Source organism: Musa acuminata, chromosome BXJ2-8 (genome assembly GCF_036884655.1).
Source record: "Musa acuminata AAA Group cultivar baxijiao chromosome BXJ2-8, Cavendish_Baxijiao_AAA, whole genome shotgun sequence".
In the NCBI taxonomy this organism is placed as follows: domain Eukaryota; kingdom Viridiplantae; phylum Streptophyta; class Magnoliopsida; order Zingiberales; family Musaceae; genus Musa; species Musa acuminata.
This window is the reverse complement of record NC_088345.1, coordinates 44299313-44314521: the sequence shown is the minus strand read 5'-3', so window position 1 is coordinate 44314521 and position 15209 is coordinate 44299313. Positions and strand designations below refer to the sequence as shown.

Here is a 15209-nt window from a genome sequence, read left to right as displayed (position 1 = left end):
AAATGATGAAAATGAAGGATATTATCTTTTCTTTTTCTTTTCTGTACCGTGAGCTTGTGATTGATTCTATCAAATTGAACCCTTCATCGATGGAAAATATAGATTAATGTTATGAAAAATATATTAATACTAATTACATATTATCTTTTATACTTAGATTTTATTGACATCGCGTTCTCTTCACTTAAGAAATTTACATCGAGATTTCTATAATTCTAAAAATGAAATAAATAATTTTATTTATTCTAACATCATTAACTGTATCGACGAAAAACACAATATGTGACACTACGTGAATAATTGACGTAAAAGTGATGAGTAAAAATATAATTTTAACATTCTTTTTATTTTCAACATGTGAGATGTTAAAATTATTTTTTTATCGATAAAATTATTAAAAACGGAAAGAATATTAAAATTATCTTTTTGCCTATCATTTTTGCATCAATCCATGTCACATGTTGTGTTTTTCGTCAATGTAACTAATGGTATTAAGGTAAATGAGATTATTTGCATCGTTTTCATAACTATAAGATCTCAGTAAAGATTTTTTTAAGTACATGATCATGATATTAATAGAGTCCAAATACAAAATGTAATTAGCTCCTCTATATAAAAATATACAACAAAATATATGGTTGGCAAAGATTGGATATATTTTGTACATCAAAAACATCTTCTGATGTTGTTTCGCTTGGAGGAACAGAGGCAAATTAATCGATTGTCAAAGCCAGGCTTCTACCTCCTCTTCCACCCTTTCATCACTCTATACTCCTCAATCATGCCTGTATCTCATCTTCAACATCAACCCAACCCCCTCTGCTCCGCCTTCACCTCGTTCTTCGAAGCCTCTGCTGTCGAGGCCCAAGTCTTCGAAACCTCTCGATGCTCTGCTCCAACCATGGCCGCAAGTGCACCTTCTCTGCGATCAAAAGCTTCGGGTTTCCTATAGATGTTTCGAGGATGACACGATAAATGAGAGTCCATGACACGAATGGAGATTACACTGAATACCTGATCCAATATGTTCATTCTTTAACTTTCAATTTCAAGTCTTTGATGGATTTGGTGTACTTAATATAATTTTGTTGATGACATATTAAGATCATGCAACAAACATGGCTCAGAAAGTGTTTCTTCAATGGCCAGCCAAGTGATGTTTGGCACATCATTAATAACTTGGTAGATGACTTGATCTATGTTGAATGTGCAGGAGGCTTTTCATCATTTTAATCTCCTTTTGTTTAAAGGATAGCAGAGGTTTATATTCTCCAATTATCACAGTGCAATCCAACAATTTTGACTGAGGAAGAACAGCATGAAATGACTTGACCTTTGTCTTCAGGGATGCTCATTTCATGTTATATTTCATCAACACAAAATTGGTAATATCCTGAAGTCATATAAAAAAAATAAGAAGATGAATAATCAAAATACGTTCTAATTCTAGAACACAAAGAAACTTGAAAAGGTGAACCCAATCTCTATTTGAATCGCGGAAGGTAAAAACAATCGATGAATCAAATGATAAGAGAATTATAGAAGAATTCATCGCATTAAGAATCCACTCTTTAGGAACGAAGAACAACAATCCCTGATTCTTAAAACCAGCACTGTTAAGATCAAAAGAGTGATCAAGCCATCATCACACTTCCATAGTTCTAACTGAATCTAGTTGTTTCATTTTCTGTCACACAACATGCACATCATCCAATCTTGGACTGCTTGTGATTGACATAACACCATGAGTACTAATCCCATTCTCATCATCATCAGCAACAGTTCAATGATTTATATTACTTCTAGATCATTGTTGATATTTTGACATGAATGTAGCACTTCATTACCCAGCTAAAAGAAAAAAAGAATACGTGCCTGATCTCTGGGAGAATAGCTCCCAAATGATGACCATATTTGTCAAACCTGTAGATAGCATATCTTGCTGTGAGCTCTGCTCCCAGACTCAAGTATTTTCCCAGACGGTTGATGTATCTGAAAAATCTTTAATCGAATGATAAGCCATCAGTGGTGTCAATGTCACCAAATAAAATAATTTCTGAAGATATGCTGATGACATGATCACTGAAGCAAACAAAGGCCAAGTCATATTCGGATAAGAAAGGGTTTGTCACCCAGCTTACCCACAGCTACCTGTGCTATTTAGGTTAACTGCATCATCCAGAAAACTCTGGGTGGTGTTTCCTCCCACAGGCCACATCAGAACTGTTAGAGACCACATCACCACAAAAAAGTTGATCCGAGTGATTCAAGCAAAATTCAAATGATTGGTCATATAGTCCAAGGTAGCCCAGCAACTTCAGGTCATGCAGTCAAAATGTAAAACCAAGCAGGAGGATCTACCCAGCTTCGCACCAACATACCAATGCCAAATTGAGATACCAAAACTTGCAAATGCTTGACCAGAAAATAATACACAGTATGCCGACAACAATCATCAAATAATTAGGAATATTTACTGTAGTACAGACCCAGGCCTTGCAGCAGCTTCATTCAAATTGTCTCATTAGCATGGATGATAAGATATTAAACAGAGAAGACCAACCAATATTGTCAAGGATGAACTAACAGAAGCCTTTCTCAGCAAATATTAGCCTTGCTTTAAAAATATGGAGGATCACTTCTATATGTTCCACAATAAAACAGTGCAACAAAATATACTTAATTTTATACAGGTTCACAGAATTTTTTAGAAAATATTGCCAATTTAGAGAATATAACATGGAAACAAGGATCTAAAACTGCAGCTTTCTTGTAAGGTTCCCAACTCTGGCCTTCCCACAAGAGGACCTTTTTAAAGACAACAGGAAATTACCTGTTATAGCTTCCCTATTTATCCTAGTCGACATACATCAACTTTGCCATCCAGAATAAACTCCTCTGGTTCATCGATATCTCCTTTAAACATCCAATTCTTTCAAAATTTTCCAATATGGTTTTAAAGGCCAAAATTACTCTAAACAAAAAGAAACGGCCATAATTAACCTAAAACACAAAAAAAATGGTATATCTGATTTTAAATAAGATAATAAATAGAGTATAATATCATGATTTAAAATTTTGTTCCAATACCAATTTCAATACCTTATCAGACTGTTACAAGACTAAATACTAGATCATATATTGACTTGCATTGCCTGAAATCATTAAAAGAATAATAATAATTGAATGTTGATTGATACTGAGCCATATCGTGTGATAGTGACCCTTCGGCAGCTGGTACTAACATATTACCTTACATACACTGAACCATGTAATATTACCTTAACAAATAATAAATGTTTACAACATGATGGTACACGATAACTAACAGAAGCCACAAAATGTAAATAAATATTAAATAAAATATAAAATCATGAACTAGAGCATATATGAAACTGAAATTATGTTAAGCAATAATATTATCAAATTTCAAAATTGTGATCAAAATATTTAAATTTTACCTAAACACAGCTTTTATGATTTCAACTCTATAATAATAGATTTATTTACAGATATAAGTTAAAAATATAAAGTTTTCTGATAATCCTTCATTCTGCATTGTCTGATTGGGCAGATTTCATCCATCCTGATTTTTCTTCGAATGACATATCTTGCTTGTTGATTCCATTCTTCTTAAGCCTGGCACTCATTCAAATTATCTCAAGTGACTTCAGTTATTGTGCTAGTTGGACAACCTACTATCCCTTCTAGTCCCCACCAACACCCTAACAAATTTTGGTCAGGGTAGAAAACCCATTGCCAAGGACTAAACGATAAATAAAAGAATGCTAAAAATAAGAAGTTTGTATATATTGCATCCAAACTCAATAAATCCCTACTTGCTAAATTTCAGAAAGTGAGATGGTTTCTTAAGTTCTATACATGATAATTTGATCTTGTTAGTTCTCAAAACGTGTCCACTCTGTAAACATTAAATGCCATACTAGAAACATATAGGTAAACATGAACTCGAGTCTAGCAGAAACAAGGACTTGAAGAAAATTTGAATACACATACAGATTAAGAAATCATAGTCAAGGTTCAAATCAATGTCCACCTATGCAACATCTGATGCATATAACTTGATGAATTTCTTCTTAATCCAGTAGAAATAAGAACTTGGAGAAAATTTGGACACAATAGCGAGGGCTCATATCAACATCCATGTATGCAAGTCCGATGCATACAACTTGATTGATTTCCTCAAAGTCCAATGGCTAAGAATAACTTGTGCGAATTGCAAAATAAATCTGGAAAATATTGTTGAAATATATGTTTCAGAATTGTAAAACTGAGCATAATGAAACAATTAAAAAGGTTTAGAAGGCCCAGACAAATAAAAAATGCTGAAGAAGGATATAAAAAGTGATACAAGCCAAAAGAAAATTTGAAAAATGGAAAAAATGATGTTGCTAAGTCATAAAGGAAAAAGGTACTGGAGATAGGCTTCCAGGTCCCACTCAAGTGCATTTCTTAACTTCATCACAAAATCTTTTCTGATCATTGGTATTAGGGTTGCTGGGGTTGGACCATTGTCCACTGTCATATTCATACATAAAACTATTTGGCTTTAGTAATTTATATTAACTAAGCTAATGGATTCCTGATTTCACTATGCCAATAATCATACCAATTTAGCATCCAATAGGTGTAAAATATTGACAGAGGGCAGCGGACGTACCTAAAAGAAATCATCCAGTTCACATTTCATATATCATATATCTCATAACACTTTATCAAAACCCTCCACCCTACGCAGATGAAGAGGCAGTAGATTGAATTTTCCTATGTCTGTTGAACAGAATACAGTTTGGATTGTGTCATTGTGAAATCTCAAGAGACGATAAAACATTGTGTAGAATAGATGTGTAAACTGGCTAGATCTAGATCTTTACAGTCTGTTTGTGCTGACAAACCCAATGATGAGTTTGGAAGAGAACAAGGAAGGTTATATAATTTAAAGACCATCTTTGGCGAAAGAAACATGAAAAAAGTAACAAAAGAATATAATTGAATTTTTCTTTAATCATCTTTCTTTCTTAACACCATGAGTGAAAACAATAATTCTCTTGTTATTATCCAAAATGGAAACAAGAAACCTTTTTATAACATTCTCTTTGCTCTTCGCTTGCTTCACTCTTTTTGGCTTTTCCTTTTTACATCTTGCACGTGAAAACTCAGAACAGAAAAATGGAAAGATTAGGTACCATTCTAATGTAAGGTGTATGTTGGCCAAAAAGAAAATTTGCCATAAAACAGATAAAGATATTCTTCGAAAATGTAAAATGTGAGAGATATACTAGTCTCATGTCTTGCATTCATTTGAAATTATAACTACATAGCTGAACCTCCAGACTTGGAAAGGCAACGACGACAACAAGTTATAGTGCCAAATTATTTGGGGTCACTTCATGTGCAGACTTGGTCAGAAATGTGACTAAATCTGCCTTTATTTGATTCAGAGTAACCAATATGCAAGAGAATCACAGAGGTTCTTATTATTGGGTTGTTCATCAAGCAACATTTCAATGTCAACTTTTGGGCAATCATTCCAACATCACTTGAAAAAAAACAGTAGAAGACTTCAAATTTGGGCGACAAAAGACAAAAGCAACAAGATGACTGCTTTAGATAGCAAAATGTCACAAGCCATGTTCAAGAAAGAGAAATAACTAGCACTAAATGACAGAGCAGGTTCGACTCAATTGTTTAGATGCTTCATATAAAGAAATTTCAAAACCAACATATTTTGGGTGCTCATCCCAATCAATTTACTTGGAAGTATGTCATGAGAAAATTAGATCTATCTATCCAAGCTCAAATCCTCCCGTTGTAATTCTTGACATAACTTTGATAATACAACCTCCCAATTGACTTCAAAATAGTTCATTAAGCTCAAATAATAAAAAAAATTCTTTTCTAGCTAAGAGATATTTAAAAAAAAACTAAGTTACCTAACTTAAGTAACATAAATATGTAATAAAATACAGGAACGACAATTTTAAAATCAACTTTAACTACCAAAAGAGCCCTGAAAAGTCAGTCTTCACACTCAAATGTGAAATAGTGCTCGAGGTTTATACACTTCGACAATGTGGAAAGAGTCGAAGAAAAAGGGTAAATTTTATTTTTAAAACCAAAACAAGCTCACTATGCATACATTGTTCTTTCTAAATAAAAAAATAGCAGCCCCACAATATTGGAAGAACGATTGCATACTGACAAATTAAAAAGACTTTAATAGAAATAATAGATAAAGATTTAAGTACTCTGAACTTAACTAAACATATGACTTTTTATAGATCTCAATGACCGCAAAATATTCATGTAGCCGGTCCCAAATAATTAGGACTTACGATTTTGTTGTTGTTGGTTACATACTGACAAAAGGGGGTTGTTCTAACCAAGCCAGGGTGATTATTTACCAAACTTTGAGGTATGAAGTTTTCAAAATCTTTTTGACTGGCCAACTACTTGATAAAAATTTTCAAACTAACATCAAAGCCTGCAACAAAAAAAATTGAAATACAGACTTGTTTAAGAACCGAGAACACAACAAAGTTATTTCCATGTAAATTTAAGAATGCAAAAGCCTAGTACTTTCTCAATACTAATTACTAGCCCAAAGTTATCATCCGATCTTGACATTGATCTATTTAAGATAAATGTAAAATGTGCACAGAGAGCTCCATGAATCAGTGGGCTACAAGTGGATGATACAAAAGAAATTAGCAAGACAAGTACTACAATTCTCTCCATCTCGTTCTAATACAACCAAAGATGATAGATAATAACAGACAAGAACTATATTCCGTCGGGTTTACACAGAACCAACAAATACTAGATCATATAAAAGACAAACCTTTAAATGGATATCATATAATTAAATGAATAGCAGTAAATTCTTTTGCAAGTAAGAGGTTCACCCTGACCACCAACTGGTATACTGCAAGATCCCAACTTTTCTCTTCCTAAACATAACTGTTTTCGCTTACTCATCAATGAGACCCATTGGCACTCTCAATTTCGACCACTGGCAACACAACATCTTGATGCTGCTTGGTTTGTTTCGTCTCTGCTGCCTCAATTTCTTCTTCTTCATCTGAATCCAATGTGAAATTGGAAGGGGAAGCATCTGTCATTTGCAACTCCTTGCTCAAGGGTCTGTAACCAGCATTGCCGTCAGTCCTCCCGGCTAAGACCCCGTACGCTACCGCCCCCACCAGCATGAGGAAGGCAAGGTGGCAATTGAACTGGAGTGTAGCGATCGCCCTGCCCCGGTGGTAATCCTCGTGGGTCTTGCACTTGATGGTGTAGTTGGTGGCGCTCCTCTCGTGGACGGAGCACCCGTGGGCGATGAGATTGGTGAAGAAGGAGAACCCCATCTGGATGAGCCAGGTGCCATGGAAGGCGAGGCCGGCCGCACGGGCGACGCAGGGGGCGGGGGATCGGGGGCGAGCGATGGCGAGCAGGGTGGAGATGGCGCAGACGAGGATGGGCACGAGGAGGAGATCGAAGTAGCGGTTCTCGACGCCGTCAAGGTCCTTTCGGCGGAAGTGGAAGAGGAGGAACTCCTGACCGAAGGAGAAGAGGAGGACGAGATCGAGGAGGGATGAAGGAAAGGGATTGACGAGTAGAGAACTGGAGGGGAGGGAAAGGAGGCCGGCGAGGGAGTAGAGGAGGAAGGGAGCAGCGGCGGTGAGGGAGGAGAGGGGGAGGGAGGGGCCAAGGGGATCGGCGGCGGACTCGGCTGAGGAAAGGGAGGAGACGAGGGAAGAGAGGAGGGAGAGGGAGGAGAGGAGGAGCGCGGAAATGAAGCGAAGGCGGAGGAGGAGGGGAGGGGGGAGGAGGGCCGGGGCGGTAGAGATGGAGAGCGACTCGATGGCGCCCAGGAAGAGGAAGCCGAGGCCGGCTAAGGAGAAGGCGAAGAGGCCCGCCATTTCGGGAACGTTTTCCGGATCCGATGCTGCTATGCGACCACGAGAGAGAGAGAGAGAGAGATTGGGGGTGGGGGAAGGGGGGGTTTGAACAGCTCTTTTGGTCAGCAGTCGCGGTCGCGGCCGCCGGAGACAGGAGGAGGAGAACACCAAGGCATATATTTTATTTTATTTTATTTTATTTGTTTTGTTTTGTTTCATAGTGACTAACACATGGGTACTGAAATAATTAATTAACTTTAATCAGGGATGCTTTGGGCTTCACCTCATAGTAAATATCTAAAATCTTATGCAATGCATATGAACCAAGATATATATATATATATATATATATATATATCATAAAAAAAGATTAATCAAATTTTTATAAGAATAAAATATTATATTATATTATATTTTTCGGTTGCATATTATTTATTTAATTTTAGAGAAATTATCTTTCCAATACATATTTTTTACAAGTCCTTGTTATGGACTTTTATCTATCTATATTAAAATGTACAATAAAACTCTCTAAAACATTTAGATTTTTAGCAGCTGTATAATGTATCTATTTTTGTCTTTTTCTTTAATGTTTTTATTTTTGTTCACAATTGTTCTTACATGGAGCTTATTATTGAGTTTTTTTACCGTTGATAATCTCTTATTATTTATAAATTTTTATAAATTTTTATAATTTTTTAATTATTTATAATCTCTTTAATTTTGATTTTCTTTTTTCGTTTTAGCATCTATGATCGTTGCCTATATATTTTATTGATGTAAATCTCCTTGTGTTCTTTGTGGGCGATTATCGTCCTCCCAACTTGTGTTCTTCGTTGATTGTTACCCTTTCATATTTCGTTCTTATTTATTGTCCCTTTAATATTATCGTTCGAGTAGAAATAAAAAGAAAGGAGGAGAAAAAAAAGAAGACTAGGAGGAGGAAGAAAGAGACGGGTAAACAAATGATAAGGAAGGAGAGGAGGATATTTATCTTCATTTATAATATAGTAATTTTGATGTACTAAAAATATTTAACATGAACTTATAAATATTAAAAAAAGATTATAAATAGTAATTTTCTTCTTTTACATATTGATTCAAGAGACTTACTTTTCCATCCAACTATTTGTATTAGATTTTATTTTCTAGACCAAACTCTTTTAATATAGTAAAATATTATGGATAATTGACTATTTTTTATTTAATTTAATATAATTAATCTATTTATTAATTGTCTTATATTTTATTTTCGGCTATATGACTTAAATTTGCTTATCAATAAGATTTCTTTGACCGTGTATTATGGAATATTTTAGTAATTAATTTCCCAAAAAATTAGGTTTCATATTATGTATAATTACTCCACTTATGTAATTGAAATTAGTTTATAGACAAGATCATATAATATAAGTTTTATAATATTTCTGTAATCAATGGCCATATGGCCATTTCCTGTTCATCAATTTAATTCTACACACGTCACATATGTATTTATAGATTTCACTTTGAGATCGGTGCTGCAGCTTGATTTGCACCTTCTAATGGGCTGATTGGGCCTTTCTTTGGCCCAAACAACAGGCTTTGAATCGTCGTCACCTGTCGCCTCGCATCAATATGCTTTCAGATGCGAGTCACAAAGGGTTGGATGGTTGAGATGCGTCGAAGTATCTTCCGAAAAAGCTCAGCTATCGGAACTGCTGGGAAAGGGGTAGATCTGATGACACTTTTCTTTCAGCATCCCAAATTATCCATCGATTTTACAGTTAATACTAACCACTAGTACTTAACACCATCAAGTGATCTTTGCACAAACTATATCCTGAGATTTTGAACCTTTTGCTTAGAATTAGTACTGCTGATTACTGCAAGTATGAAGACATAGTTTAGGATGTCAAAATGGCCAGCTGACATCGATCAAAGTTCTCAAAAATTCACAGGAACTGTGAAGTTGCTCGGCTAAGGAGCTGCTGATGCTGATAGTGACTCAGTTTTCAGCTGCATTCGGATGATTGTAGTATCTACACAAGCATGCAAAGATCAGAAAGCTAATGGAGCTTAACAGAGCCAGGAACCAGTAGTAGTTGTCCAGCCTCCCCTCCCTTGTGTCATCGGAGAACCAGTTATGGTGCTTCCCACTTGTGTTGCTGATCGACTCCAGGACTGAAATCAGAAGAGCACTCAGGAAGCTGCCCACACCAAACACACTCAGGTACAGAGCTATTCCAATTGTTCTCATGGTCGTCGGCACCTCCATGTAGAAGAACTCCTGCATGCCGACGACGGTGAACACGTCGGAGATCCCCAGGAGGACGTACTGAGGCAGCAACCAGAAGATGGTCAGCTGCGAGTCGAGTTGCGACCCCTCTGTTCTTAGAATCCCGATCCTTTTCGATTCTACCACTGCGGCCACGACCATCGCGACCACCGACAGGCACATCCCTATCCCGATCCTCTGCAGCACGTTGATGCCCTTCTCCTGCCGAGTGAGCAGGCGCAGCAAGGGAATGATGAGCTTGTCGTACAGCGGCATGATCAGTATGATCGAGATGGTGATGGCGCTCTGAAGCATCGCCGGAGGGATCGTGATGCCGTCCCCGATGCTGCGTCGCATCATCATGCCTTGCCTCGTGAAGAACGTCACAGGCTGTTGGAAGATGACGGCAAACATGAGGAGCGTCGTCCATATCGGGAGGAGCCTCAGGATCGTTTTCCCCACACCAGGTGCTTCATCCGCAGCGCTGTTGCTTCTACCTGAACTCGTCGAGCGATCAGATCCATCCCTGAGAGGCTTTTCCTGCAACCTGCATAGAAGACGAGCAAGCAAGTTATTCAAACAACAATTCAATGTGCATGCTTTGCAGCTCGAACAGTAGCTCACTCGAGCTCCACTGCATCTCTCGAAGGTAAACCGTGGCTTTTGGACTTGATCTTCGTCACAGCGAGCTTCACTGCTTGGATGATGCTCTCCACAGGCCTGTTGGGGATCTTGAGTTGCTTGTGGACGTAAAACCGAGAGCCGCACAGGAAGCAAGCGACCGAGATCGCCATGGCGCCTGTGGGGATGGCGAAGCCCAGTCCCCAGCCCAAGGTGTCCTGGATGTAGGACATGATGGAGTTCCCCAAGAGGCTGCCACTGCAGATGCCGAAGTACCACCACTGGAAGAAGAGGCTCTTCTTGTCGCTCTTCCCTTGCTCTGTGCCACATGGCAGACCATCTTCCAACTCCAATTGATCTGCTCCAAACGCCTGCAAGGATGGGTTGTATCCACCTTGTCCAATGGAGATCAAGTAGAGGGGAAGAAACAGGGAGGAGGTTGGCATCCATGCACACAGTAACGCCCATGAGGTCAATCCCACCAGTCCCTGTGAACGAGGAGAACATGAACAACTTGTTCTCTGACAACTTCAGAAAATTGAAGCTGGAATTTGTCGAGAAAATTACGACGATGTAGAGCAAGGATGAGGCCATGATCGTAGAGTAACGATCCCAGTAAGAATCAGCGAGGATCGCGCTTGCGAGAGGAAGCATGGAAGTCACCCCACTCCAAGTGCTCACACTCTTGGCCGCCGAGGAGGTGCTCATCTTCACATGGTCAGTGAGGTAGCTCAGCAAGTTGGAGGCCACACCTTTGTATGCAAACCTCTCCACACTGGCCACCGCTGCATCAAGCAGACTGCTATATCAGAAATCATGGCTTCCTTCAACGAGTTAACCATCACAAGCATGCAGAAGATGATGATGAATTCTGAGAGAGATGATACCTATGATGAGAATACATGACTTGCTAAGGCCTGATGAGCTCTTCTCCGAAGCCATGACAAAAAGAGGATTAGAGATCAGATGCTTCTTCCATCTTCTTATTGTGCAAGATTAGAGAGTTTTGGATGCATTCCCCTTCGAAGCAGAAGTGTAACAAACACTTTCCTTCTACTTCACCAATACCATTAATGCAAGGAAAAAGCTCTAAACCAAAAGGTATGAGTTAAAGAAGGGCTAAACCTCTTGCTTTTGAGTTGGTGGTGTCTCCATAACTCTGACGCAGTGGAGGCAGTGTGAGAGCAAAAGACACTGGCACACCCATCGACATTTCCCTATGCTATATACTCAGCTTCATCATCAATCCACTTGCGAAAAGTATGGCTATCTTCTTGTCTCGTGGCAAACACTTTCGACATGGTCTGGTCGCAGTATGTTGCGCCTTTCGATGCATTCTTCATGAGGATTAAAGAGTGATTTTAGAAGGGAAAGATTTCTGGTGACACACTGAGGATGAAAACACAGGTTTAACATTTACAAGGATTAAAGTAAAACATCCTTCTAGTCACTATGAGATTCATCATCACCTTCTCTGTTCCGTTCTGTCTTCCTCATTGTCCATTCATCATCCTAAATGGAGCCATGAAAGCATAGTTTTGCATTAATAACACAAATTTTTTTCTATATTTCTTGTGAACTCATTATTTCGGGACAATCTTGAAGATTCAGAATTCATGAAATCAGCTTCAGACAATTCCCATCGCTCCGGTTATACAAAACATCTGATACACTGCACGAAACAGGTCCAATGGTTATCAGGCAATTGATTGTTCAACAGCAAGCACATCATTCATTCACGTTAAAGTTTGAAAGGCTTCATGACAAGCCCCATTGATGGATACCAGAACTTTTGTAGCGGCACACAAAGCACCTTGTCGGTACAACTTCAACAATGTAGGTCTTACTAGTGATGCTACAGCCCCTTGCCCTTGCCCCTTGACGACGACGGAGAGCTCAGCTAGCATCATCGCATTCATGGCATGTAAGAACCACTCGAGCAATCATATCATCCCGTTAGAGCTAGCCCCAAGAAATTTATCACAAGGTAATTTTGGCAACCCAATAAGACAATAAAACGGAAAGAATAAAAGCGAGACAAGAACACCAGAACACCAGATATACGTGGTTCGGTCAATTGACTTTGACCTACATCCACGAACGAAAGAGGAGCAAATTACTACTGCAAAAGAGGGACAATTACAAATGCCTTAAGAAGATGTTCCTAGGCCATAAAACACCCGAAAATACTAAACAAAAAAAATCAAACTATAAGTCCAAACTATTTAACTGAGTATGGATTTAAACCAAAGCAAACACTTAGGTTTTTCTTGTGGTGAATCTGACTTCAAAGCTCAGGCTCTTATTTATAGTTCCAAGACGAAACAACAAGTCTGATTTTCCCGATGTGGGACTATGTGACTTGCCAAACTAACAAATCTCCACCTTGGCATGTTCCAACAAAACTTGCTCCACCTTCTTCATAAAAGCCCCAACGGGCAATCACCAACTATGAACACCAACCAAATCCAAACACTACTTGAACTTGTAAACCGGAAGAGGCTTCGTAAACATATCAGCTGGATTGTCCTTCGTATGAATTTTCTGAACAAGGACTTTTCCCTCAGTAATAGTATCACATTTGCATCCAACGATTTTCTTATCCGAAGGCGGCTTCACAAGATCCCAAGTTCTATTCTGACGGAGAGATTCTATTTATTTATTCATCGCAATCAACCACTTAGCGAAATTATCATAAGAAACTGCATCTGAGTAGGTAGTAGGCTCACCAACTTCACTTGTTTCTTTTGCAACAAACAAAGCATATGCAACCAAATTTGCATACCTTTGTGGTGGTCGAATATTTCTCCGTGGTCTATCCTTGGCTATGGAATATTGCTCTTCCTTTGGAGCAACTGCATCAGTAGACTCGGGACCATCTACTAGTATTCTTTGAGTAGAAGAGTTCGACTTAAAGGAATCTGAACTACCAATCTCAAGCTCCACCTGCTTCTACGCACTATCATTTGTACAACTAGTAGAATCCTCTTTAGAAGATAACATAGATAATTTATCAAAAGTAACATCTCTACTGATTACAAATTTTGGGGATTTGAGATCAGAACACCATAATCTGTATCCTTTCACCCCAGAAGCATACCCAAGGAAAATACACTTTTTAGCCCGAGGCTCTAATTTTCCTTCATTTACATGCATGTATGCTGGACACTCAAAAATTTTTAAATCAGAATAATCAGCAGGAGTACCTGACCAAACTTCCTGTGGAGTTTTAAAGTTAAGTGCTGCAGAAGGAGCGCGGTTGACAACGTAACAGGCCATATTAATCGCCTCTGCCCAAAAGTCCTTTGTCAACCCTGCATTTGAGATCATACACCTTGCTCTCTCCAAGAGTGTTATGTTCATACGTTCAGCCACACCATTTTGCTAAGGTGTCATCCTAACAGTGCGATGCCGAACGATTCCTTCATTTTTGCAGAATTCTTTAAAGTCACCTACACAAAATTTCATGCCATTATCTGTTCGAAGCCGCTTAATCTGTTTACCTGTTTGCTTCTCAATCAAAGCCTTCCATTGTTTAAAGGTTAGAAAGACATCATTTTTATGCTTCAAAAAATAAACCCAAACTTTCCTGGAATAATCGTCAATGAAAGTCAACATATACCTGGCACCACCCTTAGATTGAACATGAGCTGGACCCCAAAGGTCTAAATGAATATAGTTAAGAGTACCTTTCATTTTGTGAATTGCCGGAGAAGTGAAGCTGACTCTTTTCTGCTTTCCAAAAATGCAGTGTTCATAAAAATCAAGTGGCCCAGTACTCTGTCCGCAAAGTAGACCCCTTTTGCTCAATATGCTCAAACCTTTTTCGCTCATATAACCCAAACGTATATGTCATGTCATAATTTGGTGATGTCAGAATCAGACAATGATGATGATGAGACTACAATTGAACCTGTGATAGTAGTTCCCTATAGAATATACAAGCTACCAGACCTACAAGCTTTCATAACAACAAGAGCACTTCTAGAAATTTTCATAACTCCACCTTCAGCTGTGTATTTACACCCAATGGCATCTAGGGTGCCTAAAGAGATGAGATTCTTTTTTAAATCATGAACATGTCTAACATTAGTGAGCGTCCTCATAATACCATCATACATATTAATTCGAATTGTGCCTCTACCAACAACATCACATGCGACATTATTGCCCATCAAAACAATTCCACCATTACAAGATTCATATGTGGAAAACAAATCCCTATTGGGACACATGTGATAAGAACAACCTGAATCTAAAATCCATTCATTTTTAGACCTCGTCCTGTCATCAATAGCAGAAAAAATATTTCCAACATTCTCATCAGTTGCTACACTAACTTCAGCGGATTCAGTGGTTTTTTCAACAAAATTTTCCTTTTCCTTTAATTTATTTTTCAATTTAAAGCAATT

At 38.2% G+C, this 15209-nt stretch overlaps 2 protein-coding genes across 4 annotated transcripts; both read right to left on the bottom strand.

Annotated features, from left to right (window-relative positions):
- Positions 1–6714: 6714 nt before the first annotated feature.
- Positions 6715–8028, bottom strand: LOC135619584 (uncharacterized). The gene has a single exon (XM_065121732.1). It carries the CDS (start codon positions 7938–7940, stop codon positions 6999–7001), a length of 942 nt encoding a protein of 313 aa, XP_064977804.1. The 5' UTR covers positions 7941–8028; the 3' UTR covers positions 6715–6998.
- Positions 8029–9756: 1728 nt separating this feature from the next.
- Positions 9757–12025, bottom strand: LOC135584514 (protein NRT1/ PTR FAMILY 5.8-like). 3 transcript variants are annotated; one of them, XM_065121728.1, is made up of 5 exons: positions 11923–12025; positions 11685–11714; positions 11365–11582; positions 10801–11285; positions 9757–10723 (listed from the first exon to the last, which is right to left on the bottom strand). In XM_065121728.1, the coding sequence occupies exons 1-5, from the start codon at positions 12008–12010 to the stop codon at positions 9907–9909; spliced, it is 1638 nt and encodes a 545-aa protein (XP_064977800.1). In that variant the 5' UTR covers positions 12011–12025; the 3' UTR covers positions 9757–9906. The 3 variants fall into 3 exon arrangements, with proteins under 3 accessions (XP_064977800.1, XP_064977802.1, XP_064977803.1); XM_065121730.1 differs by having other exon boundaries at positions 11368–11582; XM_065121731.1 differs by having other exon boundaries at positions 11685–11724; positions 11923–11996.
- Positions 12026–15209: the final 3184 nt, after the last annotated feature.

Excerpts from the sequence above, each read along its gene's own strand:
- LOC135584514 (XM_065121728.1), bottom strand. The coding sequence starts at position 12,010 with ATGTCGATGGGTGTGCCAGTGTCTTTTGCTCTCACACTGCCTCCACTG. Across the intron at positions 11,583-11,684 it reads GTCATGTATTCTCATCATAG|CGGTGGCCAGTGTGGAGAGG; the intron begins GTATCATCTCTC and ends TGCTTGATGCAG. Across the intron at positions 10,724-10,800 it reads AGAGATGCAGTGGAGCTCGA|GTTGCAGGAAAAGCCTCTCA; the intron begins GTGAGCTACTGT and ends TCTTCTATGCAG.
- LOC135619584 (XM_065121732.1), bottom strand. The coding sequence starts at position 7,940 with ATGGCGGGCCTCTTCGCCTTCTCCTTAGCCGGCCTCGGCTTCCTCTTC.